This window comes from Larimichthys crocea, chromosome IV (genome assembly GCF_000972845.2).
Source record: "Larimichthys crocea isolate SSNF chromosome IV, L_crocea_2.0, whole genome shotgun sequence".
Classification (NCBI taxonomy): domain Eukaryota; kingdom Metazoa; phylum Chordata; class Actinopteri; family Sciaenidae; genus Larimichthys; species Larimichthys crocea.
In genome coordinates this window covers 4,578,717-4,597,927 of record NC_040014.1, presented here as the reverse complement: position 1 = coordinate 4,597,927, position 19,211 = coordinate 4,578,717, and the positions used below count along the sequence as shown (strand labels likewise).

General features: G+C 40.7%; 1 protein-coding gene across 2 annotated transcripts in view; it reads right to left on the bottom strand.

Annotated features, from left to right (window-relative positions):
• Window positions 1–19,211, bottom strand: part of npr2 (natriuretic peptide receptor 2) — a 52,155-nt gene that overhangs the window by 7,991 nt on the left and 24,953 nt on the right. Inside the window, exons 8-15 of one of the 2 annotated variants that reach the window (XM_010735837.3) lie at window positions 16,258–16,378; window positions 14,960–15,034; window positions 13,862–13,939; window positions 10,685–10,789; window positions 8,949–9,020; window positions 7,925–8,084; window positions 7,652–7,816; window positions 5,891–6,059 (exon numbers count right to left, since the gene is read on the bottom strand). In XM_010735837.3, the coding sequence (XP_010734139.2) occupies window positions 5,891–6,059; window positions 7,652–7,816; window positions 7,925–8,084; window positions 8,949–9,020; window positions 10,685–10,789; window positions 13,862–13,939; window positions 14,960–15,034; window positions 16,258–16,378 (945 nt within the window). The remainder of the gene's footprint in view (window positions 1–5,890; window positions 6,060–7,651; window positions 7,817–7,924; window positions 8,085–8,948; window positions 9,021–10,684; window positions 10,790–13,861; window positions 13,940–14,959; window positions 15,035–16,257; window positions 16,379–19,211) is intronic. The other variant, XM_010735838.3, reaches the window with a different exon arrangement.

Here is a 19,211-nt window from a genome sequence, read left to right as displayed (position 1 = left end):
ACACAGAAGTCACAGAAGACAAAAAATGTGAAGACAGTTATGCTGATTTTAATCCCTACTGTGGCCAAGCTCCAAAAACACTAGATCCCGTAATGCAACAGCATCTTTTGGTTACACTTTCCTTACCTTCTAAATTCGGTTTTTAATGCAGTCATCAGGATTATTTGCTCAGACTTGACAAAGCTCCTCTAGACCCACGAAAGACATTATATAACTGTTTTGACGGGCTGAGTGGTGCTAACCACGGCAAGTAAACAGACTGTTTATGTATGTTATATGTATTGGTCCCCTTTGACAGGTGAGCCTCATAGAGTATTGGTTAAATATGAACACACAGCAACTGCTGTTACATTCCAACATGGAGGGGAAAAAAACACTGTGAAAAGCCTCTATTTACATCTTCTCTGTTGTGATCATAGCATTTCATATTTTAAAATTATATAATACATGTGTTGTATAATGCATGTGTCTCGGGAGATTTTTACATTCTTATGCTTACGCACACATGCATGCATGTACACGCATTTACTCCGATGGAGCAAGACGGTGAGTCATCCACACCACCGTGTCGGCTAAGAGCATCAATGCCTGGCATGCTGCCATGTTTCTTGTGGGTCACAGATCCTACACACACCCACATGTTGTTTAAGTTTAAAGAACAAAACATCAGAGGGAAACATGAAAGACGGTGATGAGTATCAACGCACTGAATGCAATCACACAGGCCATGCACTGTTTACTGCGCTGACATCCATATTTTTCCACCATTCATCCAAACTAATAGTAACGGTGGAAACTGAGAGCTGTCTCTATGGTGAGCGTCATGCTAAAGAGTTGAGGAGCCAGAAAATATTCATTTCAGCAAATGATTCAGTCGTGCTTCCTATTCTGAACCCTCATTCTGAAATCAAGTGAAAACATGTCTCCGATGGATCATTTCTTACCTTTACTATTCGTCTGTTGAAAAAAGGCCATGAACCAATGAACAACCGATTCATTTTGGGTGTCAATGCTGTCACCATCTGTCCATTTCTAAAGCACTTTTCAGTTGCTCTTTCCCATCATAAAGGGGCTTTCAGACGTCGAGCAGTTACCAGCTATGAAACCAAGGTCAGAGAGAGGGGGCAGCTACTACTCTTGTATCTCACAAGGTTATTTGCCACTGATGTCTGAGTTGACGCTGGTTGAACTTTTGTGCGTGGCTCAACACGTAACCATGACGACCACCGAAACCGCATCGAGGAAATAAAAATGATCCAGGAGCTAATTTTACAGGTATGATTTTCCTGAATCCAACAAAAGTAGCAATTAAATTGATCAAAGGTTGATAAACAATGTTAATTAGCTAGACATGTTATATTAATTATGTTAAATTACTCTCTACTTCATGCTACACTCTGCTCTGGTCGCCATGGTGATGGAGTTCTAACCTACTGCAGCCCAATCAAAATGCAGACATCAGTGGGCAGCATCTGCTGCAGTAAACGGCTTGCTGTCTGAAAGAATCTTAAATCCACCAATCAGTTTTCATAAGGTTTTGTACATATGCATGAGCTTTACATCCTGGAATCTCCGTGAAAAGAATTGGAAAGGTTGATGTAGTCCCAGACGCCATCAGCTATCATCTGACGATGATTTAGTCTCTGCTGGCAACAGCCAATGTTTCAGGCACAAGACTTCCCTCTGCAGTCCGAATCCAGTCCGCAACTTGAAATACGAAAATGTATTGTAAATTGTCAACAAGTTTCGAGATTTCATTTCATCCAATGTGTTCAGCCTATTTTACTCTCCACTTGGACTGTTTGCAACCAAACCCCTCTCAAACACTTCATACTAGTCGCAAACAACAAATGGAAATCAGAACGCTTTTAATACCAAAGTCTTGGCCCCTTTCTTCATATTCTGCTTTCATATGCTATTATCTCTTTATAGAGATTAGGGTTGATGAAAGTTGGTACAACTTTTAAGGAAAACTGGTAAACTTCCAGTTCATTCCAACCATTTGCTAGCATAACCTTGGAGTCCTTTTGTGAGTGCACAGCAGGACCCCTGAACATGTAAAAATGCAAAATCTTCTGAATAATACTAAATAATAATCGTTATTTACTTGTGTATGAATGGGGAATTAAATCTCTGGATCTTAACTGCTAACATGTAACACAACCGGATAAACTCTAGTAACTTTTTGACCCCATTCTGCGTGTCGTTTGTACACCAGCAGTTTGAACAATTGCAATCAATTGCAGATGTCAGGAGCACGCATGAAATACGAGTGATCTTGCAAAACATGGTGGCATTTCACCTGGAGTTAACCCAACAGCAACTTGATACATGTGAGTGGCTTGTACAGGATTTTGATCTTGGCTGTCATCAGCAGGTTGGGCATGTTTTTCTATCACTGTATACTCTGATCCAGACGCTGATTAAAAATTTAAAACATTCTCCACTATTTAAAAAAAACAAATCTAGATGGCTGCACAGTCTTGGCAGAGGTATGTTCGCTCTGAGTGCTCTCTTGTTTACAAAGTGGCTAAACATGTTTCTCCTCGTGTCTGTGGACTGATGTGATTTCAATAAAACACCATTAAGAATAAAATAAAAGCTATTTTACAACACATGAAAAAGAAAGATTTCAGTGCTGAACAGAAAGTGGAATAAATCCTTCTTGCGGTATGAGCAGTGATGGCAAACAGTGAGAGACTTGATGTGCGCGAGGAGAGGTCAGCTATTCGTGGCGAGAGAGGTGTCAGCTCCCTGTGTGTGTTAAACCGAAGTGTTTACTGCTGAACACCCCTCTTGTTACCGCGCCCTTCAAACCCAAAGCTCACACACACACACTCTCTCTCACACACACACCAAAAATAACAGCCCATCCATCACGTCATGTCAACAACATACATTTACCTAATGAAAATAACCGGCAAACAGTGCATTAACGTGCGGGCCTCTGTGGCGAGGGGGCTTCGTACGCATGAGGAGTCGCTTTGCATGTGGCTGTCAAGAGCATCCTTGAGTGCCTCTGAGGATGTCAATCACGTAGAGCTCTCTACTCCAAGCCACTGCAAATGGAAAGCTATACATCACCGGACTCATCAGAGCTCACGGAGGAGAGGTCAGGCTGAGAGGAAAAACACCCCGAGCACACAGATCTGTTTATAGATCCTAAACCACCTGTTTTTAGTTCACTGCTCCACCAAATCAACACAGGTGCATTTGTAATGCTGTGCAGCTGTCACACCGCTATCTTTAAAGGATTAGATATATATGCCAGAGTCTGCTGACATTATCAGCCTAGTGCAGATCTATTGGTATCTGCATATGTATGCATGGATATGGAAAATATGCTTGTGGTAATATATTTGCGTCACTGCAAACTAAACGGAATGTACTGAGTAAAAGAGGAGAAGCAGTTCTCAGCAATGTGAACTAGAAATGATTACTATGTTAAAGAAAAACATCCATAAATATCCTTCCATTTCCAGTAACAGCTTATCCTTATCTGTGATCGAGCTGATATTGGGCGAGAGGCGGGGTACACCCTGGACAAGTCGCCAGTTCATCACAGGGACACAAACAACCATTCACACTTACATCGACACCATGTCCAATTTAGAGTCACCAATTAACCTGTTGAGTGTCTTTGGACTGTGGGGGGAAGCCAGAATATCCAGACACAGGGAGGACATGCAAACTCCACATAGAAACGCCCCAGCTGAGGTTTGAACTAGGAACCTTCTTGCTGTGAACCGACACTGCTAACCATTGCACCACCAAAACCTAAACATTCCTTCATAAAGTTCATTACTAATAATTACTGTATTGGTAAGTATGGCTCACATCTGTGAAGAATCAGTGCACAATCCACATAGAAAAGGTCTATTTTCATTCCTGTTAAACAAAATTCACATCATCAGCTGCCATGTTGGTAATCTATGAATGTTTCCCCTCTAAAGCCCATATCAGTTGGGCTCTGATATCAGACTTTTCTGCTGATTAAAGTAAAAGGTATTTTTATACGTATGTATCATCTCATCAGTTACTAGTTTTGTCATCAACATCGATAACGATAATTACGACTGCATCTTACAGCATCTGTGTGCATTAACTGTAACTGAAAAGTCTTTTTTGTCTGTGAGATAAAAGATCCACGACTCTGCTGAAAACATCAACCTTTTAATGCGGAAAACGACAATTGGCAGTGTCCTTCTCGTCAGATCTCTGTGTGGGCATCAGAGCGGCCTTGAACTCACCGAAAAGAACAAAAAGTGACGGTAATGCACTGTGATGAAAAATATAAAGGCTGAATCTTCACTGTGATGGATTACACACACAATCTCTGTGCTGATTGTAAAGGCCCATTTAAGTTAACAGCAAGTTCTCCTTTGAAAATATGAGCAATATGAATGATACTGGCTAACTAGTTCCAGCTGATATAGAAGACAGACTGGAAGCATCACTGGTGCATTAGCTGTATTTTGATACCTGGACAGTCTGCGGCCATAGATGGCTAAATCTGGATCTATACTTAGGAGCTTTTGTTGTGATTGGTCAGTTTGGGCTGCTTGTGTTTTCTCCTACAGCTTTCCAGTGCCAGTGGTAACTCTTGGTGATGGGGACAACAACAAGGTGATTGAAAAATCAGTGATTTTCTCTTTTTCAATAACACAAATCAAGCGAAGCCATCTCCACTGCAGACCTCCTGCTCGCCGTGATTGCCACTCTGTGTTACAGTGAATGAATGAATGTCAACATGATTACTTTGGCTATTGACCGCAGCGAGACGAGGTAAACCTTCCCGTCATCGCTCAATATCACAAAGTGAATTGAGGGAAGGAATAAGATCACAGCATGGCCTGTCTGCTGGTAACTAAAAAGTGAAAATCAACACTCAACTATATAACTATAATTCCATCTTAAGACAAGCTAGATACAACACGGCATGAGCATGTTAGAAGCAAAAAGCTTCCAAGTTGCCATTCAGTATAATGAAGCATGACCCATGTTTTGATCTCCATGTCACAACTCACAGGACAGGAAGGCTGACTGTAGCTGGCGGACTGAACAGTACAACCTCTGGCAGAAAGACACTCTTTACTCAGGCACTGTGCTTAGCCTCCTCAGCACTCATTTTATCCTTAAATATACCTTTAATACCTCTGCACATGACATTGTACATATGGAAATGTCAGGCATAGTGTGTATATATATGTACATACATCTATATACTCATCAGCCTCTAGTCCAAGTCCAGAAATTTGCTATAACCTTCGTACAGTAAGTACTCTTTCTGACAGAGCTGTCCCAGTCATGGGAGAATGTGTGCCTCCCCTCCTTTGTCAACATAAAACTCAGAAAAAAAATATGCATAGGAATGATTCATGACAATATTGAAAACAATAGCAGACACACTCAGAGATAAAAAGCCAGCAAAGAGCACGTCCTGTCTAGAGCTGCCTATCAGGAATTACTAACTCCCTTTTTATCTAGAATAGAAGTGACTTAATCGTATCAACTTGCGCGTCATCAGGACATGGGATTCTTAATGTGTTGTTCACATGTTGAGTTTGGCAGCAAAGATACTGATAGGCCTCCGTCGATTTTAATTAGTCATAATTATCTCAGCTTTGAAAACAAGAATGGACGTGCCAAAAACATCTAGCTCTTTGTTTGGTATTATTTAATTTTGACATTTAAATGGTCAGTTTACCCAAATTACAACAAAGAAATAGTCTCACTTAGCTCTAGTCATAACCAGGCACTTTGGTTTTGTCCCTCGAGATATTTGTCTTTGAGATTTCTGAAGTCGTTCTTTTTAATTTGTGTAAACTGACTCTGAGCAGAAACACTATCAGACTGGATAATGACAAAACAGCAAGCATGTGAGTCTCACTTGTTCAGTTTGGCCACGTAGATCTTGATGTGGCCAAAGTCAGGCCTCTCCGCGGGGTCCTCGGCCCAGCAGCCCTCCATCAGGATGGTCAGCTCCTCCGAGTGGCATCTGTTGTCCGTGGTTGGCCGAAAGTACGGCTTCTGACCATTCCTCACCTTCTGTACAATCTCTGTGGTGGAAAGAGGACAGAGGTTGTATTTACGAGGGAGAGTTTCTACATACTGAGGTCCAATGATGTCCATGCTTTCATTTTTTGCACATTTTGTTGTCATATTAGCACAAACTCCATCAATGTTTTACATTCACACAACTTATGTAGCTGCAATTTCTCTGTAGGAAGTTCACACTGACTGCAAAACAGAATAAACTTCCAAACCTAGATTACTGTTTTCAGGAATATTGATATTCATTGAAAGTTCTGAATCTCTGTGAATGAGTTATTTCTGCTGCCTGAATATATTCAGCACTGCTGATCAACTCTTCTTTCCCCTTTGATCAATTTAAAAGTTTTGTAAGAGACATCCTTCCCAAATGATTCCTCCATATTCTCTCCTCTGTTATTAATATCAGCATGAAAGACCCATAAATGTAATTAGAAGACTCTAATGCTATTTGTAACCACAAATATACAATTACAGCTCTGGATTTAACATATTTAGACACTAGAGAACAGGTGCCAGCTTTCAGTGCTCTCAGTATCAGGCACTTGTTAATGGATAAGTATCAGGTACTTGTACAATCTGCATTGAGCGTGACTATGAATAAAAAGCTAATGAAAGTCATCACATGGAGGATGTGCCCCGGGAGGGTTTCACACATCCACTTTGTACGTGTAAAAGTTGAACTCCTGATCTTGGATTGAGTTCAAAGTTTTTCCTGCTGCCACTAAGCAGAAACAGCCGTTGGAGGTAAAAGTAGACGCTGGTGAAGAAACTGGTCAAACCACAACATGGGTACAGGAAGCTAAAGAGCCAAAGTGTCAGCAGTGATTGAGCTCAGATTGTTTAGTCCTAGCCTTAGAAGGTAACAATATGTTTGCCAGTGAGAGAAAGCTAAAACATCCAACAGACTGGATCCATCATAATGGCACTAAGGTCTTTAGCTTTCAGAAGCTACTGTCCATCCGTCTGTTTTTTTCCTTATATGATGTTCAGTTCAGCACACACATTTCTCACTGTTCTACTCGACCAATGTTTTACTTCTTTCAGTGCATTACTGTTAAAGAAGGGATTAACTTTTTTTCAAGGCCGCTTGAAAGCAACATATTATCTACAAAAACCACAGGTAGCCCAGAACTTATTTTACTTTTATTATTCATTTCCCCTTTCTGTGCTTTGCTTGGGTTGTTTCTTAGGAGCAATCATGTTGTCATGTCCCAGAAAGAAGACATGTTGGTTTTTGTGGCTTCACCTGCCTTTCACATCTGGTCAACACGTGTTCTTTGTTTGTGTACATAGCAGCAGGACGCCAGTATAGTAGTCTGACCTTACAAACCAATGAATGAAGTTCCTATTATGTGAACATCTGTCTGAATGTCCTTGACGAGAGAAACCCAGCTTTTACAAATATTTCACACTAATTTCTTATAAAGATGTTTTCCAATGTTACAGAAAAACAAAACTTGTTTGCAGTTTGCAGATTAATCACTTTCATTTACTTTTCTTTTGTGTTCAAGTTTTAAATGTTAGTTTGCTTGCTGATTTAAAGGATCCCAGTGGTCAGCTGACCTCCCTGACGCCTATAAAAGACATTTGTGTTTACCTTTGGGGCTGAGGTCCATGCCTTCCACATAGAAAGGTCCATTCCTCAGGGCTATTTCCTGCAGTATGACGCCAAAACTGTACACATCACCCTTCTGAGTCCCTTGAGGAGGATGGCGGTCGTATATGAGCAGCTCCGGAGCCGTCCACAGCTTCTCTGGAGAACCAAGAACATTCAAAAAAGAGCATAAAATGTCTGAAAGACACCGGGAGCTGATGCTTTTGTAAAATGAAAAGATTCAGTGGCGTGACCGGATAGATGAACTCCACTTACTTGCATAGAGTGCGTGCGAGTCATCATTTTCGCAGGATGAACGGAAGCTGGCCAAGCCATAATCCGTGATTTTCAAAACAAATCGACTGTCCACCACACAATTAGATGACTTCAGATTTCCATGGCAGCCAATGTAGCTGTTGTGGAGATAGTTCATTCCCTGGTGGAGAGGAGCGTGAAGTCAAGCATTAAGAGATGTTCTCTCTCTCTGTCTCTGTCTCTGTCTCTCTCACTCTCTCTCTCTTTTTTCCTCTACAGCAAATCATACATGAAAACACACAAATCCAGACATATGGAAATAATATGCCTTGACAAGTGGATGTATGCTGAAGGTTTTGAAAAGAGGCCGCGTTTCAAGGACGGCACAGTCATGTGGGGAATTTCTGTGAAATTACTGTTAATTCCTTTGGGAACAGGGACAGCGGGTACTGAATGTACTCATGTTCAATATTTAGTGGAAACGGTGAGTCAAATATCCCTCAAAGCTTCACCAGCGCCTCTTCTCTACAGAATGCTGCTATCTGTGTGGAGAAATTTAGCCGGAGCTCTTCGTCATGCGTTTAGTTTAATATCGAATCCATCCAAGAGACCAATCTGACAAAAAGCCTCTTTGTTACCACAGATTAAAAATAATCTTCTAAAGTAAGTCTGTGATTAGTTTTGATTAAGCCTGCAGGAAATTTTTGCAAATTTTATGATTATGTTTCTGTACTACGATTTAACAGAACTATTTACTGTAGTTTAATCCGCAGTGCTATGCCAAAAATACATTTTTGTGTATGTTGGTCCCTCTCGCTCTCTTTCTCTGCCTCACTCACTCTTCCACAAACCCTCCATGTGAAACCATGGCAACTGAGACATTTCTGTGTCTCTAAGGCACACAAAGCATCTAATATGACATTGCAAAGTGACCTTTTTGACAACACTTCTAAGAAAAAATCATAAGTCATATAAGTCAATTCATCAATCCTGCCTTTGATTTATGGTTTTCTATCAGTGCGCTTTCAGTCTGACCGGCACATACCTTCACTATGTCATTGATCAGCGAGTAGCGGAACATCCAGTCCAGGTTGATGCTCTCATTCTCCAAAATGTCCTGGGAAAAACCAAAAACAAATAAAAAAGATGGAGCATAAAACTTTAGACAGGAGAAAAATGTATCTTTATCTTTCAAACATCCAAGGGCTTCCCAGCAGCCAAAGTTTATTTTGGGTCTCAATCAGAACCATCTCAGTCCAGATAAAATATATTCTTTTTCATCCTCTTGGTCACAAATTTAGCCGTGCAGGACGTTAATAAATAACCGTAAAAGGCCCTGCTTCTGCCAGTTACTGGAATTTGGGTTCAGGTTTGACTCAAAGCCACATCACATCAGTTGCAGCTATCTGTGTTTCACACAGGAGCCTTCTCTAGAAGTGTGACTAATGAAATCCATGGCTAAGTTTCCCATTGTTTTCCAACTGGTATTTTTTAAGAAACTGCTGGCATGTTGGGAACAAAAAGTGCAGGCCAGGAACAAGTTCACCGAAATCTTTATGTATTTCTTATAAGAACGAGAAAAAGATAAAATGCAAAGATTGACCATGAAACAAAGACAGAAATATGTCAAAGGTGAGCTCGCCACATGCTGTAAGCTCTCTGTAGACTAAATAAGGTGATTTCACTTAGTCCTGTAGAGCTCAGTGGGCAGAGCTCAATAGAAACACTGCCAGGAATGGCAGTTTGACAAGGCTGTCCATTGCGAGCTAAGACTGTTTACTCTCATGGTACAGCAGCAAGAAAAAGTCCATCAGCTAGTTTATGTTACAAACTTTTCAAGGCTGGACCTTGAGTCTTCCATGCATTAATCACTCAGCAACAGATTTCCAAGTGCAAAGCTTACACCTCACAGAATGTTTCACATTTACTAAATATAAAAGTTAAAAACGTTAAGAGCATTAAGTCACTGTCGACGTTCTAACCTCTGCTAAGGAGTTAACAGTGTTTTCGGTCATAGGTTGTCATAGGTCTGTTTGTGAGCGTTCCAAAGCCTTGAACAGATTTCAGTGAAATTTAGTGGAATGTTCGATTATGAACAAAGAAACAAAGGATTTGTTCTCTGGTGTGGATCCAGGAATTTCTTATTGTTGTGAAATGTTTGTCTGTTTTTCATGAAGTATTGCACTTTTCTTTATTCTTTTCTTTATTTCGATTCGTGACTTTTCTCAGCCTCAGTATGTAAAATGGCAGGAGAGTGAACATTTTCCTGAACCCAATGTGACATCTTCAGATTGCTTGTTTTATTCAACCAACAGTGACAAAAACAAATCAGCTTATCCCCACATTAGAGAATGGTTGGCACTTACTTCACAAATAACTTCTTAAACAATCAATTGATGACCAAGATTACCGTAACTGTTTCTTTGTGACCAGTGACTGGGCGCCAAACTTTGTGAAGCCATCACTGTCACCATGCAACAAGTGTTTACAGGAAATCAATGTGCTGCTGTTTTCCACTTCTGTTTTTGTACAGATTAAACAAACAAGATATAACTTGTTAAATAGTGAGCATTAGAGGTGTTGGCAGAGACGTGTTTTAACTTTCAGACATAGCCAGGCTAACTGTTTCCCCCTACTTTCAGTCTTTATGCTAAGCTAAGCTAACTGGCTTCTGGCTCCAACACTATAGCCAATGCTCAGTCCTTAGTAATTTGTCATGACTTTCTCCAGCAGTAGTGTAGTAATGTATAAAAGTAAAAGTGCAGGAGCAGGAGACGTTACCTGCAGGCTGCCTCTGGGACAGTACTCTGTTACGATGCAGATGTTGGGAGGGTCAATGCAGGCTCCGATGAACCTGGTTAGATGGTTGAACTGAACGTCTCTCATCTGAAAATAACCACACAAACACACTGCAACTGTGAGTGTAACTCTTTCCAAACATCACATTCCCAAACCCCATGGAAACAGAGGACGGGGGAGAGGACTGACGGTTCATTTATATACAAAGTTTTGAGAATAACGTTGCCAGCAGTTCATCAAAATAGTCTATTTGCAGTCGGCAAGTTGGCACTGTGTCTTTTTCTACGTGTTGAGACACATTCCTGCTCAGGGCACCTAGTTGAAACATGTGCAAGTGCATAAATTGCCCTTGGAGGTTATGAATGAGCCTGTGTGCTATGGATGATGAAAAAAAACAAAAAACGTTGAGGTGTTGAGAGGATGTACGAGCAGGAATATCAGAGTGGAGCAGCAGAATGTGTAAAACTGCTCTACATGGAAAATAATCACCACCACTTTTACGATACGATATGTCTTCCAAAGTGTGAATCACTTTGAATATTAAAAGAATGAAAACAGAAATGTTTGTGGTGAAGTTATTAACAGGGAATATGGAGAACATTTTCTGGCACATTCTTTTTATGATACAGTGTGAAAAAGCCCAGTAATTTTCTTTTATAGGTACAAGCTACATGGACGTCCTCCGTATGCCTTCATTCCAAACCTGTACGAGCGCTGACAGAAGCAGCGCTGAGAAAAAAGTAAATCTTTCTGCAGCCAGAATGAAACTTCAAAAACGTGTGTTCATAATTTCAACAGTGTACTTTTCCTCTTTGACTGGAATGACTGACAGCCGCTCTCACACCAAAACCAGGGAGTTAGTCACTCCTGTTTCACAGCTCCGGAGATGTTAGCCTACCCTTTGGCCTATATAATTTCCCCTGCTGCACTCTGGGGAAGGGGGGGTTGGGTGGGGGATTGAACCACCATGGGGGAGGAGGAGGAGGAGGAGGAGGAGGAGGAACAGGAGTGCTGGAAGACAAGTGGTTAAGTTTCCACTGGCAGATCCGTCTCTTCCCCCATCTGGTTGGCTTTTTCATGAGCTGAGGTTTGACAGCCGATCAGGCCCCCGGGGCGTCTGAGAAGCTGCCAGCTCAGACAGCAGCCTCTCTCCCATGTGTGCCTGCTGACTGACCGAGAGGCCACAGAGACATCCAAGAAGCCCAAACTGCTCTCCACCAATGGACTGCAACTCGCATGAAAAGAAAAAGGCCAAAAATACAGAGCTGAGAGAATTTGAGTAAAGAGAGCTGGAGATATCAGAAAAACGGAGAAAAGGCCAAAAATCTTCCCTGCGACCATCCATCTTGTTCATGGGCGCCCATGTAATTTCCGAGTTATGGGTTTCCCTGTGCCACACTGTGTTTCCATCACCAAACCACATAAATTGTGTGGATTTTTTTCTCCTTCAGCTTACTTATCGCTCACTCGTAAATATCTCCCAGCCAAAGAGACCTTTTCATCAACAGCTGCTGTCGATGATGTTGAAGGGAGAACTGTTTAACAAGCAACATCCTGCAGTGACTGCAGTGGTTAAGCATGCAAATCAGGAGCCAGGTCCTACTTTACGCAAGCAAAAACTACCAAAAAATAAACCTGTACTATCTCACAGAGTCAGAAAAGGTATTCTGTGCCAGCGTAGTGAGATAGTTCCTTTTTTCATGAACTTGTTTTGCAAAGCAGGTGGAGTGATGAACCTTGTGTGAAGGTCTTTCCCCTGCAGTGGCACCAAGTACAATAATGTCAATTCATAGTTGTTTTATTTTAGTGAATGAACGATTTGCTGAATACAACTTGTTGAGAAGTTGTTGTTTTTTTTGTACTTTTTTTTGTTTTTACAATTCCCCTCAAGGTCTCTGTGCATGACTCTCTTCACAGTGAGGCCAAAGAAAGCATTCAAGAAACAACAGCACAAGCCAACAGTTTCTCAGATAGATTTCATGGCCAAACACAAGAATTTTGGATTCCTCTTCTGAAGAAAAACGACTAAAAGTGAAACTATGAGCAGAATAGAGGCTGTGCCACTACACCCCCAAATACAAAAGTGCTGGATGGAAGGAAGAAGTATTTTTAGCAAAGTGCTATTTTTTATTAAAATACCAGAAATTCAGCTAGAAATATAAATGTTGTCCTCAGGGTGCCATTAGAGGAAAGGTTCCGAGGTAATTAAAAGAAAACAGCCAGAACAGTGTCCAAAAACATCAAACTTCATCCTCCAAGAATAGACAAACCTCATGGCAGGTCTGGCCCTTTGTTGCAGAGATTTCTGGTCGTCAGTCTTGGACTAATAAACCAACTCATATCATATTCTTAAACCTGCATTATGTGTTTTTTATGGCCACTTGGGGGCAGCAGATAAAGATGAAAATACATTATTAACTTTTAAGATTGTTATGGTGAATTGATTAGCAAATAGTCATTTAGTTTATTTACACTTCAGCAAACATGGCAACATTATATTTTATATGGAGTTGTGTTTGTATCCAACCGAGGAACATCCAATATTCACACTCTTTTAGCTCTGTTTTGGGTCTCCACCAACTCCAACAAAAATATCAGGCTCTTAAGCTGCTAAATGCTCGAGTATGCTTCGCCGGCTTGGCGCTAATGTCGTCTGCCTGCGGTTTGGAGCTAATTTGGAAAAAACGTTAATGAGAGTGGTAAGACTGAACCAAAACAGTGAAGTTGTGGGCAATAAAAACCAAAATAATGAACTGAAAGAGCTGCAGAGGTGGGCGATGATTTGTTTAGACTCATCAGTATGAGTGACATCTTTCACCTACAAGTCATGTGACAAAAAAAAGTAGTAAATTAAAGACAAGTTCACGAGAAAATGCAGAAGTAGGAGCGTGTGTTGTTGAGGGGCCATGACAGCACATGTACGGTCATCCATGGTATCAAATCTAGACTTAGGAGGAACACTTTGTTCAGCTGACATTAGTGTGCACGCTTGTACAGTTTGGGTTAAGTAGGTCCAAAATATAGAAAACTCCTCCTTTTTAAATATGCAAATCAATGTTTTAGTTTTTTAAGCTCATGTAATGTGTCTAATTCTCTTTGACATTTTTTTTTATAAATATAAATGAATAAAGATGTTAAAATCGATGATAGAACACTTACATGTTTGAGTTCCAGTAAGACCTGTCTGGTCAGCTCTATCCTCTTCTTGTTGACATGCTTGATGGCCACCAGGTTCCCCTGTGTGCATCACAAGAAGAAACAGAGCAATGAATCCATTCTGGGGGACAACACTCAGTTTATGCACAATTCTTTATAACACTAAGACATGAAGGATCATTATGAGGATGCACTTTGGTCTAGATGTAGAAAAAAATGACAAAGGCGCAAAAAAGGACCATGAAAAATGAGAGTAACTTAAGTAGCATTCAGAGGCGAGAACAGCATCTTGCAGTATAGCCTACAGGTACATTTGGGGCCTATTTTTTCTGTCTGCTGCAGGAGAAGAATTGTATCTGTCTACTTTGATATGTGATGATCAGTAAACGGAGGAAGGGAGGTGAATATCTCAGAGCCACAGCCGTGACAGAGTGGAGAAAAACACTGCTGTCGAAACTATGAAACAGTTCATGCATGAGTCCATGAGGGAGCTTTAACTTTTATTAAAAACTAAATGTACTGTACAGTACAGGAGCTGATGATGACTGTATGCTTGAAAGCAAACACTGAGTGAAACATTTCATTTCAGAGGTTATTTTCCAGTACATGCGGGCTCTGTTTCAGCTTTGGTGTCAAATTTAATCACCTCTAGCCCGTATTAAATTTGAGAAGTGCAACAGTACCTCCAACCATCCATGAGATGTTCAAGCTGTACCGTGACATCAGCATTTATATAAAACCTGCATTATGCGGCTAAAAACAAATACATCTGTCTTGTTATTCAGAGGGCTCTTTTTTGTCACATTTCCTCACACCTCCTCCGTCTTAAACCGATAAATTAACTGCAGCAACAAGTTGGTGGTCATGTCCAGACTGTGAGGCGGGTGTGTAGAAACAAAGAAAATAGAAAAAGAGAGAAGAAGAAGAAGAAAAAAAATTGACGCATTCTGCAGCTTGCATTAAAACCAACTACCTAAATTCGCCCACACTCTCTCTTTCTCTCTCCTCTCCAGCTCTCCGGCTTTCTCTGCGAGTGTGCGCATGTGTGGGTGGGAAAGGAGTGCGCAGGAGTTGAAAATGTCAGAACTCACTAAGCCTTACCTTAAAATAGCCCGTTTTTGCAAATAGCTGATATTTTCCATGGGCAGTTATCAAGGAGCCATAGCTGGAGCCTCTCTGAGAAGATGGAAGAAAAAGAAAAAAAAGTCAGTTGGCAGAGTGTAGATTTGAGCAGAGAGGATTAAATGTTGGTCATTTAAGACTGCGCTTCCACTTCAGTGCAACATAGCTCCCCAAAAAGGGTTCATCCACTGACACTCTTATATCAAAATACTTCTCTCTCTCTCTCTGTGCGACATGAAATTGCCTTTCTCTTATATTTGAGAAAATAAAGTGTTTTCAGTTTTCACCAACTCGAGTCCTTGGGCAAATGTCTGCAGTGCACACAGAGTGAATAAAAATTAAGTGGGCGCACTGCATACAGACAGCCAGCACAGTCAGCTACGCATTTGTATAGAATGCAAATATTGGCAACACATGGAGCACTGGAAAATACATCGCTCTGGAAAATTACTGTGTTTTCCACACACACATTATCCCAGCAATTGGACCGAAAACCAGTAATGAAAAAGGTGTGTGCATGTGCTTTTCATGAACGCTTGCACGTGTGGGACGAAACGCAACCAGAAGGAGATGCATTAGCCCTCAGACAACAGAACCTGATACTTGAAGAACGTGATGAGGTATTATAAATGTAGGGAGCATGGCCAGACGAGGGCTTATTTTAACAATCATTTAATATGTGTCTGCCACCGCAAAGCCAGCCACCTTCAATAAACTACTGGGAAAGCTTTCAGGAATGTGTAAACTAACAAAGGGATTTGGGAGTCTGTCAGGGCTGCAGATTTGCTTTTACTAAGAAATACCTCCCAAACTGTATTTTAATACACAGCACAGAGTGTAAGCAGGGTGAAGCTCTAAACTTCAAACAGGTCGAATTAGCATTTTCAATTCCCGGTGGGTCCAATTTTACAGCAGTGACATCTCGGGATAATGAGTCGTATGTGAATGAAAGCTGTGGATTCAGTGTTGAGTCTTTCCCATTGGCAGACATGGCAACGCAACCTGCCAGAAGAAGAACAACTTGTTAATCGCACATTGCAGGCCGTGCCAGCAACACTGACGAAATAAAAGGTGATATAAAACTCAGAGTTAGGAAGAAATGTTCAGGGCTGCCAGCTTTATTATGAGCTCATGTGGGTGTAACATTCGGTCTTTAACCCTCAGAAGCTCTGAAGCACTTTGGTACGTTTTTCACCTCACCTGTACGTTCTTGTTATGTTTTGTCTGACAGTGAAAGTACATAAATCCATGCAGCAATGTCTGATAAGATTGTCTACCTGTGAGAGGGTTAGCCGACTGCCGGCTCGCTTGTGGTATTTATTGGGGCTCTCGAACTGAAGGTCCTCCCACCGAATCCTCCACAGCATTCCAGCCAGCTCCTTCTCCAGCTTCAGTTTCCTGCACAGAGGAAAAACAGGTGGTGAAATCAACAAGGACAGTAGAACAAAGAACAGAAGAACAATCTCACAAAAAAAAGTGGGTTGGGGTCGTTACAGAAGTGTGAGTGGGCTGATATTTCCTCAACTGTCTGCATGCTTTCTAGCTTCACTTCACATATGAACCAAAGAAATGAACTTCCCTCAGAGGTGAGTTGTCCTGTTGACTCATGGTTTTGCTTTAGGGAACAAGTGTATGACATTTAAAATGATGTGGATTTAATCTGGCACGTCGCCTCAAACAAAGAATTCATTGGTTCATTTGTGCAGTTACGTTTGATCTCCATCCATGCTGATGGTATTTTCTGAGATGCAGGTCCCAGATCTGACTGCAGAACGCTTCACATCCAACATCTGCATGTAGAGATGTATGTGTGTTGACGCATACAGGCCTGTGTGTTTGCGTTTTATTAGATTTTCACTGGTCCATACACTTCATTTATTGAACTTTGACGAAGTGGAAAAATGTTTTTTTGGGGGGATTTTTTTATAGTCTCGGACAAAGGACTCATTCTTCAAAACATATGCTGAAATATGTTACAACATTTAACTGTAAAGACCCGTAACTGGCATTTAGTGAAACAGATCAAACTAGTTTGCATAAAGATGAGTTGACTGAATGTCATGCTGAACATACAATAAACTGTATTTGAGCTCAATCTCTACAGAAAGCCTTCTTTCTTCTACTTTAAATGAAAGTACATGATGGAGACTTGTTCTGATGACTCATGGGTCTTTTCTTCTGTGAAAAACAATGATCTTGATAAAGATTAGTCCACTTCAGTTCTTACTCCCACAGTCTTTATTTTTAACAAACCCACTGGGAGCGGATTCAGATGGTTTAACCTTATCTTAGTACTAACACTGCACTACAGAAATAACTCCCAACTCCAAAATTAAAAATATATATATATTATTCCTTAGAACTGAAAGAATGAATGTGAGTTAATGTCTTTTACAATATTTTATGACTATTTTAAGACAGTGCTGTCAAAACAGAGTTAACAGTATTTGTCTCTTCAAAGATTATGGAAATGCAACAATAAAAACTTTGTAACTTATGCGGAAGTCATTATTTAATCATGTAGAGACTTAGAATACAGTAATCTAATACTGTTAAGCTGAAAAGCCTAAAATTGTAAATCCCGCATTCAGAATCAAACATTTTCTAGTGAAATAAATGAAATAAGTGGATTGCAGTGGTGGGGAAGTGATAAGCAATTATGTTGCAATGCTGCTTACAGTATCTAAGTAATGGTGACAAAATATATAATGAGATGTTTGAAAACAAATGTTGCACTGAGTTAGTGGTCTGTATGTCAGATCATTTTGTGGTTTTAAATACTGAAATCCTGCAGAGAAAATTAAGACACCATAATATATTGTAATAAATAGTGAAGATAAATGTTTTACAAACTGGAAACACGTTATGTTGGTTTTGTGGGCGTCTGTGGCTCAGTGGTAGAGTGGGTTGTCCAATAACCTGAAGGTTGGCGTTTTGATTCCACCTGTTTGCCACAGCCGAGGTGCAAGGCACCAAAAAATTAAAAGGACATGTTTTCACTTGTGATGCAACAGTACATTACATTATGTAAACGTATGTTATGTTGTGTTACACAATAATAGCATTTAAAAACCAAAATAGTTTGGGCATGTAATTCCTGCTAAGTATATATACTGTGTATGTATAATATATGGGTGGATAATTTAAAGTAAAAAATGTATAAAAAATTGCTCCACAACAACAAACAACCTCTAAATGTCTGCTCAATGTAACCAGATTAATTAATCTTGTAATTTTCACGTCAGTGATATTTTTGACATGTTTTGAGTGTTATTTTTGAGCATCAGTCCGACTGGCAAACATGGAGCACCACAGCGGGGTAGGGGCATTCCAGCGAATCAACACATCTGGGGCAAATCTCAGAGGAGCTGCTGTTTTTTGACACTTAATGATGAACAGCAAAAACAAAACAAAAATGAGACTATTAGTCCAGAATTGTGAAAACCTGAGATATTTTTTTAGTTTAGTTTTGTTATTTTACTTTTGTTTGGGACAGTTTGAAGCATTTAGAAATGAAAAAGGAGTAGGACCCACACATTCCAACCCAATCTGAAAGGTGTAAATCACTTCCAGATGGCTGCAGGAAATTATTGCAGCGTTTGCATATCACCGTGTTTTAGCCTTTCCCTAAACCATCCTAGCTGGACCCAAAAGTGACTTGTTTTTTTGTTGTTTTTTTTTTTCACCAGGACAAACTGTGTAGTCGAGAGAGTCCAGAAACTTAAAGGGGATTCTGATGCTTGTTTGTGTCTACAAATACTCCAGGCCGTGCCTATGTGCAACCATTTTGAGGGCAGGAAACACCATTAAACCACCAGTGCCCTCCAGCCCCATCCACCAGCAGCGAAAAAAAAGGTATTTTTCTATTTAAGGAGCCTCGTTTAGAGACCTCTGGCTGCCAGAGGGGCAAAGTGTGGGGCTCCACACTGGGCCTATTGTTTCATAAGTCCCATATGTGAATACCTCTGCTGGACCAACCCCTCCATTAAAACAACAGAGCCACTGCTGCTCTGCTTAACATCCCCTCACACTGCTGCAGCACACCAGACTCCAAGATCAACTGAGAGCGGCCGACCACCTGGTTAAATCTACTGAGAGCTGCGGGACGATATTTAGCAGCCGCTCCGTGAGACGTAGAAATCAGCGAGCATTATTTCATTTTGAACGTTTGTATATGTACGCTGCAAAAACATTTCTGTCCTCACAAGTCGTTGGGTATATTTTCTAACCC